The 15614-nt window shown below is 43.3% G+C and overlaps 1 protein-coding gene across 2 annotated transcripts in view; it reads right to left on the reverse strand.

Annotated features, from left to right (window-relative positions):
* Positions 1-6264: 6264 nt before the first annotated feature.
* capn15 (calpain 15) overlaps positions 6265-15614 on the reverse strand; it is a gene marked incomplete at its 5' end in the record, with an annotated part of 75642 nt that continues 66292 nt past the window's right edge. For both annotated transcript variants that reach the window (XM_084161878.1, XM_084161877.1), the window contains 4 exons: positions 6265-10558; positions 13324-13502; positions 14257-14420; positions 15327-15559. In XM_084161878.1, coding sequence (XP_084018004.1) covers positions 10381-10558; positions 13324-13502; positions 14257-14420; positions 15327-15559 — 754 coding nt within the window. In that variant the 3' untranslated portion in view covers positions 6265-10380. The remainder of the gene's footprint in view (positions 10559-13323; positions 13503-14256; positions 14421-15326; positions 15560-15614) is intronic.

A 15614-nucleotide genomic window follows, 5' to 3' on the forward strand; every position in this document is an offset into this window, starting at 1 on the left:
AAGGACACCAGAAACAAAATTGTAGCCCTGCACCAGGCTGGGAAGACTGAATCTGCAATAGGTAAGCAGCTTGGTTTGAAGAAATCAACTGTGGGAGCAATTATTAGGAAATGGAAGACATACAAGACCACTGATAATCTCCCTCGATCTGGGGCTCCACGCAAGATCTCACCCCGTGGGGTCAAAATGATCACAACAACGGTGAGCAAAAATCCCAGAACCACACGGGGGGACCTAGTGAATGACCTGCAGAGAGCTGGGACCAAAGTAACAAAGCCTACCATCAGTAACACACTACGTCGCCAGGGACTCAAATCCTGCAGTGCCAGACGTGTCCCCCTGCTTAAGCCAGTACATGTCCAGGCCCGTCTGAGGTTTGCTAGAGTGCATTTGGATGATCCAGAAGAGGATTGGAACTTTTTGGTAAAAACTCAACTCGTCGTGTTTGGAGGACAAAGAATGCTGAGTTGCATCCAAAGAACACCATACCTACTGTGAAGCATGGGGGTGGAAACATCATGCTTTGGGGCTGTTTTTCTGCAAAGGGACCAGGACAACTGATCCGTGTAAAGGAAAGAATGAATGGGGCCATGTATCGTGAGATTTTGAGTGAAAACCTCCTTCCGTCAGCAAGGGCATTGAAGATGAAACGTGGCTGGGTCTTTCAGCATGACAATGATCCCAAACACACCGCCCGGGCAATGAAGGAGTGGCTTCGTAAGAAGCATTTCAAGGTCCTGGAGTGGCCTAGCCAGTCTCCAGATCTCAACCCCATAGAAAATCTTTGGAGGGAGTTGAAAGTCCGTGTTGCCCAGCGACAGCCCCAAAACATCACTGCTCTAGAGGAGATCTGCATGGAGGAATGGGCCAAAATACCAGCAACAGTGTGTGAAACCTTGTGAAGACTTACAGAAAACGTTTGACCTGTGTCATTGCCAACAAAGGGTATATAACAAAGTATTGAGAAACTTTTGTTATTGACCAAATACTTATTTTCCACCATAATTTGCAAATAAATTCATAAAAAATCCTACAATGTGATTTTCTGGATTTTTTTCCTCATTTTGTCTGTCATAGTTGACGTGTACCTATGATGAAAATTACAGGCCTCTCTCATCTTTTTAAGTGGGAGAACTTGCACAATTGGTGGCTGACTAAATACTTTTTTCCCCCACTGTACCTGCAAGGTTTTACATGACTGTAAATTAAAATAAAATAAAAACATGACTTGGCATTTTTCCTATTTTGTTGCCTTACAACCTGGAATTAAAATGGATTTTTGGGGGGTTTATATCATTTGATTTACACAACATGCTTACCACTTTGAAGATGCAAAATATGTTTTGTTGTGAAAAGAAAACAAGAAATAAGACAAAAAACAGAAAACCTGAGCGTGCATAACTATTCACCCCCCAAAGTCAATACTTTGTAGAGCCACCTTTTGCAGCAATTACAGCTGCAAGTCTCTTGGGGTATGTCTCTATAAGCTTGGCACATCTAGCCACTGGGATTTCTGCCCATTCTTCAAGGCAAAACTGCTCCAGCTCCTTCAAGTTGGATGGGTTCCGCTGGTGTACAGCAATCTTTAAGTCATACCACAGATTCTCTATTGGATTGAGGTCTGGGCTTTGACTAGGCCATTCCAAGACATTTAAATGTTTCCCCTTAAACCAATCGAGTGTTGCTTTAGCAGTATGCTTAGGGTCATTGTCCTGCTGGAAGGTGAACCTCCGTCCCAGTCTCAAACCTCTGGAAGACTGAAACAGGTTTCCCTCAAGAATTTCCCTGTATTTAGCGCCATCCATCATTCCTTCAATTCAGACCAGTTTCCCAGTCCCTGCCGATGAAAAACATCCCCACAGCATGATGGTGATGAGAGGTGTTGGGTTTGCGCCAGACATAGCGTTTTCCTTGATGGCCAAAAAGCTCAATTTTAGTCTCATTTGACCAGAGTACCTTCTTCCATATGTTTGGGGAGTCTCCCACATTCCTTTTGGCGAACACCAAACGTGTTTGCTTATTTTTTTCTGTAAGCAATGGCTGTTGTCTGGCCACTCTTCCGTAAAGCCCAGCTCTGTGGAGTGTACGGCTTAAAGTGGTCCTATGGACAGATTCTCCAATCTCCGCTGTGGATCTTTGCAGCTCCTTCAGGGTTATCTTTGGTCTCTTTGTTGCCTCTCTGATTAATGCTCTCCTTGCCTGGTCCGTGAGTTTTGTTGGGCGGCCCTCTTTTGGCAGGTTTGTTGTGGTGCCATATTCTTTCAATTTTTTAATAATGGATTTAACGGTGCTCCGTGGGATGTTCAAAGTTTCGGATATTTTTTTATCCCAACCCTGATCTGTACTTCTCCACATCTTTGTCCCTGACCTGTTTGGAGCGGTCTTCATGGTGCCGCTTGCTTGGTGGTGTCTCTTGCTTAGTGGTGTTGGAGACTCTGGGGCCTTTCAGAACAGGTGTATATATACTGAGATCATGTGACAGATCATGTGACACTTAGATTGCACACAGGTGGACTTTATTTAACTAATTATTTGATTTCTGAAGGTAATTGGTTGCACCAGATCTTATTTAGGGGCTTCATAGCAAAGGGGGTGAATACATATGCACGCACCACTTTTCCGTTATTTATTTTTTAGAATTTTTTGAAATAAGTAATTTTTTTCATTTCACTTCACCAATTTGGACTATTTTGTGTATGTCCATTACATGAAATCCAAATAAAAATCCATTTAAATTACAGGTTGTAATGCAACAAAATAGGAAATTGGCCAAGGGGGATGAATACTTTTGCAAGGCACTGTACATTTACAGGCTGAATAACAATCTATACACTAAATATATACAGGGATTTACACAGGTAATTATAGGGATATCAAAAATATAGAGCACTTATTTTAAAATATGTTGTATTATGTTACCTATGGAGTGCATTCTTAATAGTATATATTCCAGAGTAAATAACATGCATAAAACTATTATGTTTTAAGTTACAGTAAAATACAATGACCTTTACCTATTCTACTCACATTTTGGAGACAGGGCTGGCTCCAAAAGCACCACAGAAATGTACTAAAAGCAAAATTAGCTTCACAGACAAATGCCTAGCATTTTCTGGAGTATACGTATATACACACACTGGCTATACTGCGTAGGCCTGTGTAACTTAACTGTATAGAGGTACAGAAGTTCCATACTGGAACTGCACAGAACGTTTTTTTAAAAGTGTGAAACAGTGGACATTTCTCTTTGTCAGAAATATGGCATACTGTATCTGCAAGGCATAAAAATGCATTGTATAATTAATTTCTAAATTAATTTTCCAGCCAGAAAAAAAAAAAGGTCTTATCTTCATGGGGCCAAATTGAAAGAACTACAGTATATTAGTAAGTTTCATATCTACAGGGCACAAGGAGGGCAAAGCATAAAATGTATAAATTTCCCACGAGAGGAAAAGTTTAAATTCTTGAGAGACTGGTTTCTGACCAAGAAGTTAATCACTCAGTGCACCATACTGTCTACAATCACTACAGACAGGCTGTATATTCTAAATCATTCTAAATCACTACATCACTATACTGAACCACTATGCAGACAAATCACAGCAACACTGTGATTGACTCACACAGGTAAACCAAAATAACTTCACAATACCTTGTCAGGTCTGGTTCAGAGGAATGTGGTCTAGACTATTCCAGAGTCCTGGTTCTTCACTGGGTCTCTCTTTCTAGTCTCTTCCTCACTCCAGACTGCCTGGTGAGGGATGGTGAGGGTGATTGACAGCTCCCCAGGTTGGGTGGTGGTTGTGCAATGCTAACCCCAAGCAGGGGGGCCAGCAGTGAAAACCTATCCCCCTCCGAGCAGGCCTGAGCTGGGGGCAAGGAAAAGTGCTGATGCCTGAGCTCTGGAGGATTCCTGGCATCCGAGGTCGAGATTTGGGGGGCAAAGGGAGGGGATGAGGGGATGGAGGAGGGAGGGGTGGAGGTTAAGTGATAAACAGGGGCGGAGGTTAATAATAATAATACACTACCTGTCAAAAGTTTTAGAACACCTACTCATTCAAGGGTTTTTCTTTATTTTTTACTATTTTCTACATTGTAGAATAATAGTGAAGACATCAAAACTATGAAATAACACATGGAATCATGTAGTAACCAAAAAAGTGTTAAACAAATCAAAATATATTTTATATTTGAGATTCTTCAAATAGCCACCCTTTGCCTTTAGTCCCCTGTAGCTCAGTTGGTAGAGCATGGCGCTTGCAACGCCAGGGTTGTGGGTTCGTTTTCCACGGGGGGCCAGTATGAAAAATGTATGCACTCACTAACTAAGTCGCTCTGGATAAGAACGTCTGCTAAATGACTAAAATGTAAATGTAATGACAGCTTTGCACACTCTTGGCATTCTCTCAACCAGCTTCATCTGGAATGCTTTTCCAACAGTCTTGAAGGAGTTCCCACATATGCTGAGCACTTGTTGGCTGCTTTTCCTTCACTCTGCGGTCCGACTCATCCCAAACCATCTCAATTTGGTTGAGGTCGGGGGATTGTGGAGGCCAGGTCATCTGAAGCAGCACTCCATCACTCTCCTTCTTGGTAAAATAGCCCTTACACAGCCTGGAGATGTGTTGGGTCATTGTCCTGTTGAAAAACTAATGATAGTCCCACTAAGCCCAAACCAGATGGGATGGCATATCGCTGCAGAATGCTGCAGTAGCCATGCTGGTTAAGTGTGCCTTGAATTCTAAATAAATCACAGTGTCACCAGCAAAGCACCCCCACACCATAACACCTCCTCCTCCATGCTTTACGGTGGGAAATACACATGCAGAGATAATCCGTTCACCCACACCACGTCTCACAAAGACACAGCGGTTGGAACCAAAAATCTCAAATTTGGACTCCAGACCAAAGGACACATTTCCACCGGTCTAATGTCCATTGCTCATGTTTCTTGGCCCAAGCAAGTCTCTTCTTCTTATTGGTGTCCTTTAGTAGTGGTTTCTTTGCAGCAATTCGACCATGAAGGCCTGATTCACACAGTCTCCTCTGAACAGTTGATGTTGAGATGTGTCTGTTACATGAACTCTGTGAATCATTTATTTGGGATGCAATTTCTGAGGCTGGTAACTCTAATGAATTTATCCTCTGCAGCAGAGCTAACTCTGGGTCTTCCATTCCTGTGGCAGTCCTCATTAGAGCCAGTTTAATCATAGTGCTTGATGGTTTTTGTGACTGCACTTGAAGAAACTTTCAAAGTTCTTGAAATGTTCCATATTGACTGACCTTCATGTCTTAAAGTAATGATGGACTGTCGTTTCTCTTTGCTTATTTGAGCTGTTCTTGCCATAATATGGACTTGGTCTTTTACCAAATAGGGCTATCTTCTGTATACCCACCCTACCTTGTCACAACACAACTGATTGGCTCAAACGCATTAAGAAGGAAAGAAATTCCACAAATTAACTTTTAAGAAGGAACACCTGTTAATTGAAATTCATTCCAGGTGACTACCCCATGAAGCTGGTTGAGAGAATGCCAAGAGTATGCAAAGCTGTCATCAAGGCAAAGGGTGGCTATTTGAAGAATCTCAAATATAAAATATATTTTGATTTGTTTAACACTCTTTTGGTTACTACATGATTCCATATGTGTTATTTCATAGTTTTGATGTCTTCACTATTATTCTACAATGTAGAAAATAGTAAAAATAAAGAAAAACCCTTGAATGAGTAGGTGTTCTAAAACATTTGACCGGTAGTGTATATTTATTTTATATAGCGCTGTGGATAAAAGCGTCTGCTAAATGGCATATTATTATTATTATTATTATTTAAAAGGAGGTTAAGTGATATAGGTTGAATACAGGTTGAAAGGGGTAGACGGTAGGGGGGTTGTTAAGGGGTTAGTTGGTTTGGGAATGGGTTCTGGGTGATGTCACAGGGAGTCTGACATATGCTTCTTGATTATCAAGGCACGTTCCTCTGCCCTGCACCAACCTCACAAGCTGAGGTGCTCTCTGCTGGACAGAGGAAGTAAGGACAGAGCACCAGGGAAGATGAGTAGGGAAACTGACACTGAAGAGCATAGTTCACATAACTTCCAGCTGTGGCCAATAAAAACAGAGAATACTATTGACATAAGGTTGTCAAGAACTGTCCATATACTATAAACATAGTGTAGCCAAATTTACAATGAATGCAGACATTTTGACTACCTGTAGTTAGAAGAGAAAGCAGATACATAAGTGAAGGGCATATTAAGAAATTAACAATTGTATTTTTTTATTTAAAAAAAACTTTATTTGGTCCATTGGAACCTGAGATTGAAAATTAAACATACATAGGTTTTTATACATATACTCATATATTTCCCCACAAAATCAATAAAATACTCTATATATCACATTCCTGCCCAAATAAGAATTCAATTTTCTGTTACAGCATTATGTTGGATTTGATTTGATTTTATCAAGGTAAAACAGTTGGTTCACTGTGTTGGTTGGGGTGGATTATAGCACTGGAATCTGTACAGTTTACAAAGAGAACCAGATAGTTAGACAGAGGCTGTTGGCTATGGACTGTGAATGGCCATAGCCTCCTACTGAATATCACATGGAACCCCTACCGCCAGGAAGAGTCACCACCACCACAACTCAACACGAGATGAATAGAATTATCCACAGGAACAACATAAAGAGAACAATAAAAACATATATAACTAAAAAAACAAAAACGAAATGTAAGCACACAACATGTAAAGTGAAGTCACAGAGCCTCATGACGCTGACATTTGAGGTGCCTTTGATTTCAGGTATTTTTCAGTGCAGGTTTCAGTTTCCGACAAAAGCCAGTCCCACTGGGCAAAAATATATAAACATTCCCTTTTCTGTCACCTATCAACCAATGGGATCGTTCACTCAGGCAGTACTTATCATATCTGCAGTTTACACACTCATACGCATGCATCTCATCTTACTTGCACACGTTTTACATTTGCGATACAGCAGGTTCTCTTGTGCTTTGATCAAATCATTTTAACAATAACAAATGAATAACACACAGAATGGACAGCTACTTAGCTGCAATCACAGAGAGCGAACCGTCATTCTCCTGAAAGTGTTCCGGTACATGTTAGACTTTGACTAAAACAGCGGACTACTTGAACTATATTATGGTCATAATGCATACAGTACTTGATGACACTGTCATGAAATATGCTACTAGTTGGCTATCCAACAAGTTAGAAGTGGTTGCATTGCACAAGACAGCATGTATCATGACGTTGTCAGGCTATCTATTTGTCATGAGTGGTGTCAAAACTGTCATATGTATGACATCATCGTCAGCTCAAGGTCTTATTCCATAATTCCATTATTTTGTGGGGACACTAAATTCGAACACATGCAAAGGAAGGTCAAGTATTTATGCAAATAATTACATCCAAAGAAAAACAATACCCTAAACAAATCATCTTTCGAGTGCACCCCCAAACTTTTTTTTCATGTTTTCCCAATTCATTTTATTACAGAAAAGAGAGATTTATAGTTCTGCCTTAACTTAGACTTAAGTTACATCTTAAGTTATTTCACTTAACTCCCAAGAAATCTCCCACACCTCAGCGAGCTAAGACAGTGTCGTGTTTAAGGATTTCCTCCTCTGTCAACCTCTGACAGGAGATGGAGCGAGTTAATTGTTTCAGTTTAAAATGAGGGATTTTTGTTGTCTTGGTGAAGTCTGACAGCCTGGTTAAATCAGACTGAACACTCACTGCATTGTCAACCAGGCTAGAAGTCTGATGGCTCCGGCGTAAAGCATGAATAACAGTTGTGACATCACTCACATCCCTCACTGCTCCCTGTGCATCCTGGGAAATATGGCACACAATGCTCGAAGATTGCCGGAGAGGGAAGAAACCGCTACATTCTGCCCTCACATCTACATTTCTCAGGGGCCTCTTCGGTGTATGTATGTTTGTGTCTGTGTGTGTGCGCATGTGTGTGTGTGTGTGAGAGAGAGGAATTGTGTGTCTGTGTTTGTGTGTGTTTGTGTGTGTTTGTGTGCGTGTCTGTGTCTGTGTGTATGTCCAATAAAATCTCTCATTCGTTATTAAAAAGCAGAATTTGTTCTCTAATGTGCTTTTGCGGCGTCCCTTAGGGACAGCAGTCCAGATGCTCTGTTGTCGAAGGCTGACGGACCAAACTAACTAAATGCTCTCACAACTCCTCCACCTTTAAAACACACTCACTTCCTCTTCAACATCCTGTTCATTAGGGCGAGCAATGAAAAACATTTAAAATGGAAATGACCATTTCTTATTGGACAAGTCCAGGTAGTCCCTCCCCGTTTCAGTCCATTTTCTTCCATCTGGTGAATAATGAATACGACACAGGTCTACCCCATCAAATGCACTGTAAACTAAACTCACTATCCAAACAATCATGGCTTCCTCAAGTATTCCCTTACTTAGTAGTCTCCACTTTAAGGAGAAGACAGACCAACATTTCAGGTAGACCGACAATGGAGACTTTAATATGACAGTGATCCACTGACCTCCACTGTTGTATTTTCCCAACAGGACTTTAACCAGCTTTGTGTATCTGAAGAGTTGATGTTGATGCTGGAGCGAGACTTGATGTACCAAATGTGAGCAGACAGGCTGACTGAATGTGCAAAGTCAATCAACCTCAGGGAGAAAATGATCTCTTGCCTCCTTCGGCATTGATCACTGAACTGAGGGAGAAAGTAAGACGAGGAAGAAAGAGAAAGAGAGAAACTAGAGGTTAAGAGGTTACACTCCCTCTTTCTCGACACCCAGATAATATTGACCAGATTTGCTGAAACAGCCAGAGAGACAACTATGTAAAAAAAACAAAAAAAAACTGCTGATGACACAGATCTGGACCACAAGCTCTTTCTCTCCCTCTATACTCAAAAACAACAGCTCCAACGTCATGGAAGAAAAGCAGCTACCTTCCCAAACCTGTCGAGTGATGGACCGCATGGATAACAAACGACAGCATGTCGAGTTAAAACAGCGAGATGCAACAACTTGAAGATTCCAGTTATGCTATATGTCCCGTACAGTACAGCTGTCTATGATACACATTGATTTGACATTTTTCTTTGTAACGGAGTCAGAGTCCAGCTTATATCTGAGGTGGATAGGCTTTGACTTGCGTTTGAGAAATAATAACACAGCATTTCAACAGCAGAGAAACAGGGGTTGACCGACAGAAAGACAGAGGAGACGGATAGAGAGATGGTAACCTAGATGGCTTGTTAAACGATTCCAGCACACGTACAAAACGCAGACCAAAGAAAGACAATAAAACATCTTAAAAAATGTAAATGACTGTGGTAAAATCGCTAGTCGGGTTTGGCTCACATAGTACCATGGTGTGGAGTACGGGGGAAGAATTGTACCCCCCCTCCCCATCCTGTTGATAGTTGACAGCTCCAAAGGTGCAGGGTACGGGAGGCAGGACAGGGGGCTTGGGGGAGAGAGCACCTAACTCTCCCCTCCATCCCCATCCCAAACTAAACCTCACACAGCAGCGCCTATTGGGAGTAGGACGAAGTTTCCCCTAGGCCCAGATGCTGATCTAAGGTACATTTTTGCAGTTCCGCCAATGGAAAAGGTTAGGCTTTGAGGAGGGGAAGCTGATCCTAGATCAGCTCAAGGCAACTTCTACCTTGAGTATGGTGGGGTGGGTCCATAGACCAAGAACAGTGGGGTCAGGTGGTCAGGTCAGTGTGGTGGATTGGCTCAGTTGGGGAACAGCCACCAGGTGGCTCAGTAGTTACAGCACTCCACCCTGACCTCTGAATGACATTTAACCTTTGGGATGTGGGGTCAACAGTCAGTGTTCCTGGGCGTTCGTTGACATCGGTTGGGGGTTAGAGAAAGAACGGGCGCTGTTCTGTTCTGGTCAGGGTGTCTGTCTGTGTAACATCCCTGGTCCATTGACAGAAAAACAGTACAGTGTTGTAGTTGACGAGGTGAGATCTAGAATCCTTCCTGGTTGGTTGGAGGTTGGAGGGTCTCAGGCTCAGGACCCCTCCAGTCACCCAGAAACACTGACTTCACCTGGGAGGGGTCCCTCATCTCCCATCACATCCACCCACTCTCCTCTCCTCCTTCCCAACTGGATCGAGGTGTTTTGGCAGGATTGAGTCCTCATCATTCAGGGATTGAGGAGGAAGAAGATGAAGCGCACGAAACCGCCAGTCATCCTTCCCACGGATGTCTCCTCCCTCTATCCATATGTGTTTATTCCAGCGTCACACAGCCCCTGCTTTCCGTACGTATGTGTTCACGTACGCGTGTCAACGTGTGTATCATCAGCTTGTGTGTGTTTGTGTGTGTGAGGGGGGGCCGTGGTCATAGGGGCCGTGGCCGGTGTAGGCCGTCGATGTCGGGGGTGAGCTGGGGGCTGTGCGTGGCCTTGGTGGGGGTCCAGTCCCCTAGGGAGGCCTGGGCGGCCTTACGGTGGGCCAGCCGGTGGGTGATGGAAAAGCCTGCGTTGCCCTCCAGCTGGGATAGCACCACCAGCACCTGCCTGCAGGGGGAGACAAAGTCAGATGATAACAGTCAGGAAACATGGTCATGCATTCACGCAAGACTGTCCTCAGCAGAACGATGTGGTATATACCCTGACTGTACAAAACATTAAGGACACCTGCTCTTTCCATGACAGACTGACCAGGTGAATCCAGGTGAAAGCTATGATCCCTTATTGATGTCACCTGTTAAATCCACTTCAATCAGTGTAGATGGAGGGGAAGAGACAGGTTAAATAAGTATTTTTAAGTATTGAGACAATTGAGACATGGATTGTATATGTGTGCCATTCAGAGGGAGAATGGGCAAGGTAAAAAAATTAAGTGCCTTTGAACGGGGTATGGTAGTAGGTGCCAGACGCATCGGTTTGAGTGTGTCAAGAACTGCAACGCTGCTGGGTTTTTCACACTCAACAGTTTTCCGTGTGTATCAAGAATGGTCCACCACCCAAAGGACATCCAGCCAACTTGACACAACTGTGGGAAGCATTGGAGTCAACATGGACCAGCATCCTTGTGGAACGCTTTCGATACCTTGTAGAGTCCATGCCCCGACGAATTGAGGCTGTTCTGAGGGAAAAAGGGGGTGCAACTCAATATTAGGAAGGTGCTCTTAATGTTTTGTATACTCAGTGTACATCAGGGATGGGCAACATTGATCAGGGTGGGGGCCACAAAAAAATCTGAACTCGTCATGAGGGGGCCGCAGTTGCTCGCAGGTCTGCGTACCCACATCCATATAATTTTTTAAAACGTTTTATAGTTAATTTCGTGCAATTTTACACATTTGCCATGGGGTGTAGAGAAGATTTAGCAATTTATAACTAATTTCATGCAATTCTACTCATTTAGCCATGGGGCAGAGTGGAAAATGAGCTGTTTTCCTGCTAATTTCCTGCAATTTTACACATTTTGCCATTGGGTGGAGAGGAATGTTTGCAGTTTTTAATATAATTGTATCAGTTTTTCACAATTCCTGACATTTAATCCTAGTAAAAATTCCCTGTCTTAGGTCAGTTAGGATCACCACTTTATTTTAAGAATGTGAAATGTCAGAATAATAGTAGAGAGAATTATTTATTTCAGCTTTTATTTCTTTCATCACATTCCCAGTGGGTCAGAAGTTGACATACACTCAATTAGTTTTTGGTAGCATTGCCTATAAATTGTTTAACTTGGGTCAAATGTTTTGGGTAGCCTTCCACAAGCTTCCCACAATAAGTTGGGTGAATATTGACCCATTCCTCCTGACAGAGCTGGTTTAACTGAGTCAGGTTTGTAGGCCTCCTTGCTCGCACACGCTTTTTCAGTTCTGCCCACAAATTTTCTATAGGATTGAGGTCAGGGCTTTGTGATGGCCACTCCAATACCTTGACTTTGTTGTCCTTAAGCCATTTTGCCACAACTTCGGAAGTATGCTTGGGGTCGTTGTCCATTTTGAAGACCCATTTGCGACCAAGCTTTCATTTCCTGACTGATGTCTTGAGATGTTGCTTCAATATATCCACATAATTTTCCTTCCTCATGATCCCATCTAGTTTGTGAAGTGCACCAGTCCCTCCTGCAGCAAAGCACCCCCACAGCATGATGCTACCACCCCCGTGCTTCACGGTTGGGATGGTGTTCTTCGGCTTGCAAGCTCTCCCCTTTTTCCTCCAAACATAACGATGGTCATTATGGCCAAACAGTTCCATTTCTGTTTCATCAGACCAGAGGACATTTCTCCAAAAAGTACAATCTTTGTCCCCTTGTGCAGTTGCAAACCGTAGTCTGGCTTTTTTATGGCGGTTTTGGAGCAGTGGCTTCTTCCTTGCTGAGCGGCCTTTCAGGTTATGTCGATATAGGACTCGTTTTACTGTGGATATAGATACTTTTGTACCTGTTTCCTCCTGAATCTTCACAAGGTCCTTTGCTGTTGTTCTGGGATTGATTTGCACTTTTCGCACCAAAGTACGTTCATCTCTAGGAGACAGAACACGTCTCCTTCCTGAGCGGTATGACAGCTGCATGGTCCCATGGTGTTTGTACTTGCGTACTATTGTTTTTACAGATGAACGTGGTACCTTCAGGCATTTGGAAATTGCTCCCAAGGATGAACCAGACTTGTGGAGGTCTACCATTTTTTTCTGAGGTCTTGGCTGATTTCTTTTGATTTTCCCATGATGTCAAGCAAAGAGGCACTGAGTTTGAAGGTAGGCCTTGCAATACATCCACAGGTACACCTCCAATTGACTCAAATTATGTCAATTAGCCTATCAGAAGCTTCTAAAGCCATGACATCATTTTCTGGAATTTTCCAAGCTGTTTAAAGGCACAGTCAACTTAGTGTATGTACATTTCTGACCCACTGGAATTGTGATACAGTGAATTATAAGTGAAATAATCTGTAAACAATTGTTGGAAAAATGACTTATGTCATGCACAAAGTAGATGTCCTAACCGACTTGCCAAAACTATAGTTTGTTAACAAGACATTTGTGGAGTGGTTGAAAAACGAGTTTTAATGACTCCAACCTAAGTATGTAAACTTCCAACTGTAACAATTAAGTATACGACTGCAAGTAAACACTGTTAAAAAACACGGTCATTAATAATTTCTGTCTTCAACAGTGGTATATAGGCCTGTATACAAATTAAATGTGCTCTAGTTTATTTTATTTGATTTAGTACACTTTCTTCTCCATGTACCTGGTAGCAAGTTAAGGTGTGTGAGTTTACTCTCTAAATAGGCCCTTAAAACAATGTACTGTGTGGTGTGCAGTACCTGTGCAGTGGCGGTACACTGTCGATGGTCTTAAGGCTGCCGCGGGTGGACACCACGTTGAAGCTGTCCGTACAGTCACATGACACGTGGAGGTAGTACTTGGGGTGGCGGTTCTCCACCACCACGATCAGCCCCGCCCAGCCGTGGGTCAGGTAGTAGCATGTCATACCCTCGCGACCCTACATACATAGATAAAGAGCGAGACAGACACGCAGACAGACACAGACAGACACACAGCCTGTTACTACATCATAATATATCCATAATATGACAGGGTTACACAATAGTTTAACGAACCAGTCTCTATAAATATTCCCTCTGCCTACTACTTTCGAGAAACGCAAGGCTCCACATACAGTAGGAAGTGTAACCCATGTTTTTACCCCAGCAGTGGAACATTCATGCTGCCTTGAATGTTTCCAAAGCTGTTGGTCACCTTCTGTGGATAGTAGATTCAGAGTTGGAAAACTGAATCATTGAACAGAGTATCGCTTACATTTAAAAGCCCCGCCGTCCCCCTCAAATACCTGGAAACATGACAGACCCTTTCAGACAGGCACAAGTGTTGTGAATGTAGAACAGATACTTGATTTGTGCATCCAACTCGCATCCACCCACATTCTCTTCCTTACTCTAGCCTTGTTTGGTGTGTGTCCATGAGAGTGTGTATGTATGTGTGTGTGTGTGTGTGTGTGTGTGTGCCAGTCTCCACTGTCCACTGTGTGTGTGGGACATACATACACTCTCACAAACAGTATTTTGTTCTAGGTTAAGGTTGTTTTTTGGTGTGTGTGTGTGGCTCACCCCTCTTCCTCAACCCTCTCCCTTGTTGCCGATCAGGAGGACTACAATGTGTGTGTCTCCGAGTGTGTGTGTGTGTCTCTCACTGTGTGCATCTCTCTCTGTGAGTGTGTATGTGTCCATGCCCCTCACCTCGTGTCGCTCCCCCTTGTTCTCGGTTAGTAGGATGATGGCGTCGGCCAGTGTGGTAGAGGTAGCCTCCACCTGCTCCACCATCACCTGACGGGAGCTGTAGATGGCCAGGATGTACCCTGGGAAGTCCTGGTTGGGACGCCGTGCACTGGTTGGGCTCGACACTAAGAGAAGACAAGACTCCATTGTGATTGGTCCATGAACCCATAGAAAGCCATGTGAAATGTATAAAAGCCTTACTAAAACCCTGATGAAGGCTAAGGGCCAAAACATTGGTTTTATCAATAAAGAAGTGTTTGTATCAACTTCCACTGCCCTCCAAGTCGCTGAATTTCCTCTTCTCCTCCATTTTGTTTTCTGTTCCCTCATTTGAAAGACAAAGTTCAATCCACAAGCTAGCAGGTTAACTACAGAGGGGTATTCCAGAAAGTCATGAAAGCGGCAAAGTCGGCTTGGCTGGTTTCTGTCTCTCGTCGCTCCCTGCTAGAGCGGCCCATCTCTCTCCCTCCTCTAGCGCTTTATCAGCTCTGGTTAATAAAGTAGCTTAAAAACTGACTTTTCTCCTGCTTCCCTCACTCGGAGTCTGGATCCCACCAGGTCTATACGGAACAGGTCTAGTTGTCCTCGGGTCCGTTCGGAGTGGGTCTCTATATTTTAAAAATGTATTTATGCATATTGGGTTCGGGTGGGAATGCCCCAGGTCCATTTCGGAATGGGTCCAACCTTTTGGACCCATGAAGACCTCTACCATGTGAGTCTATCATAGATGAATCAGTCCATAGGCATATTCTCCTTATTGAATGCTTTACCGGCTGCTCACACACATATTCAAACACAGCTGACACATTCATACTATGAGATGACACATGCATATCATGAATGTGTCAGTTGTGTTTGAATAGGTGTGAGAATGTTGATGTGTATGTGTGAATGTAAATGTAAATGTAATTGTGTGTGTTTGTGTGTGAAGCTAGTGTGGGCGGTACTCCTCTACCATCCATTCATGCCAATCGGTAGAGGGATATACTGTAATACTGTATATGTGTATGTGTGTGTGTGTGTGTTTGTACCTGGTGTGGGCGACCCCACTCCGCTGACGTTCATCTGCCAGTGGTTAAAGGCGCAACACACCACGGCGTACTCGCCCGGCTCCAACATCACGTCGCAGCCCACAAACTTCTTGACGGCCCGCTTGCTGTGGGCCAGCAGCCTGCCCAGGGTCAGCTTGTTGCCATTGCCAAACGATGCTCTGAACACCATGATACACAGGTCCAACAGGGGGCTGTCTGCCGTCTCCGACCGTCTAGAGGAAGGAGGGGAATAGAGATTCAGAAGTTTAAAAGTTGTATTGTTTATTT

Source organism: Coregonus lavaretus, assembly GCF_964263955.1.
Source record: "Coregonus lavaretus genome assembly, chromosome: 1".
Classification (NCBI taxonomy): domain Eukaryota; kingdom Metazoa; phylum Chordata; class Actinopteri; order Salmoniformes; family Salmonidae; genus Coregonus; species Coregonus lavaretus.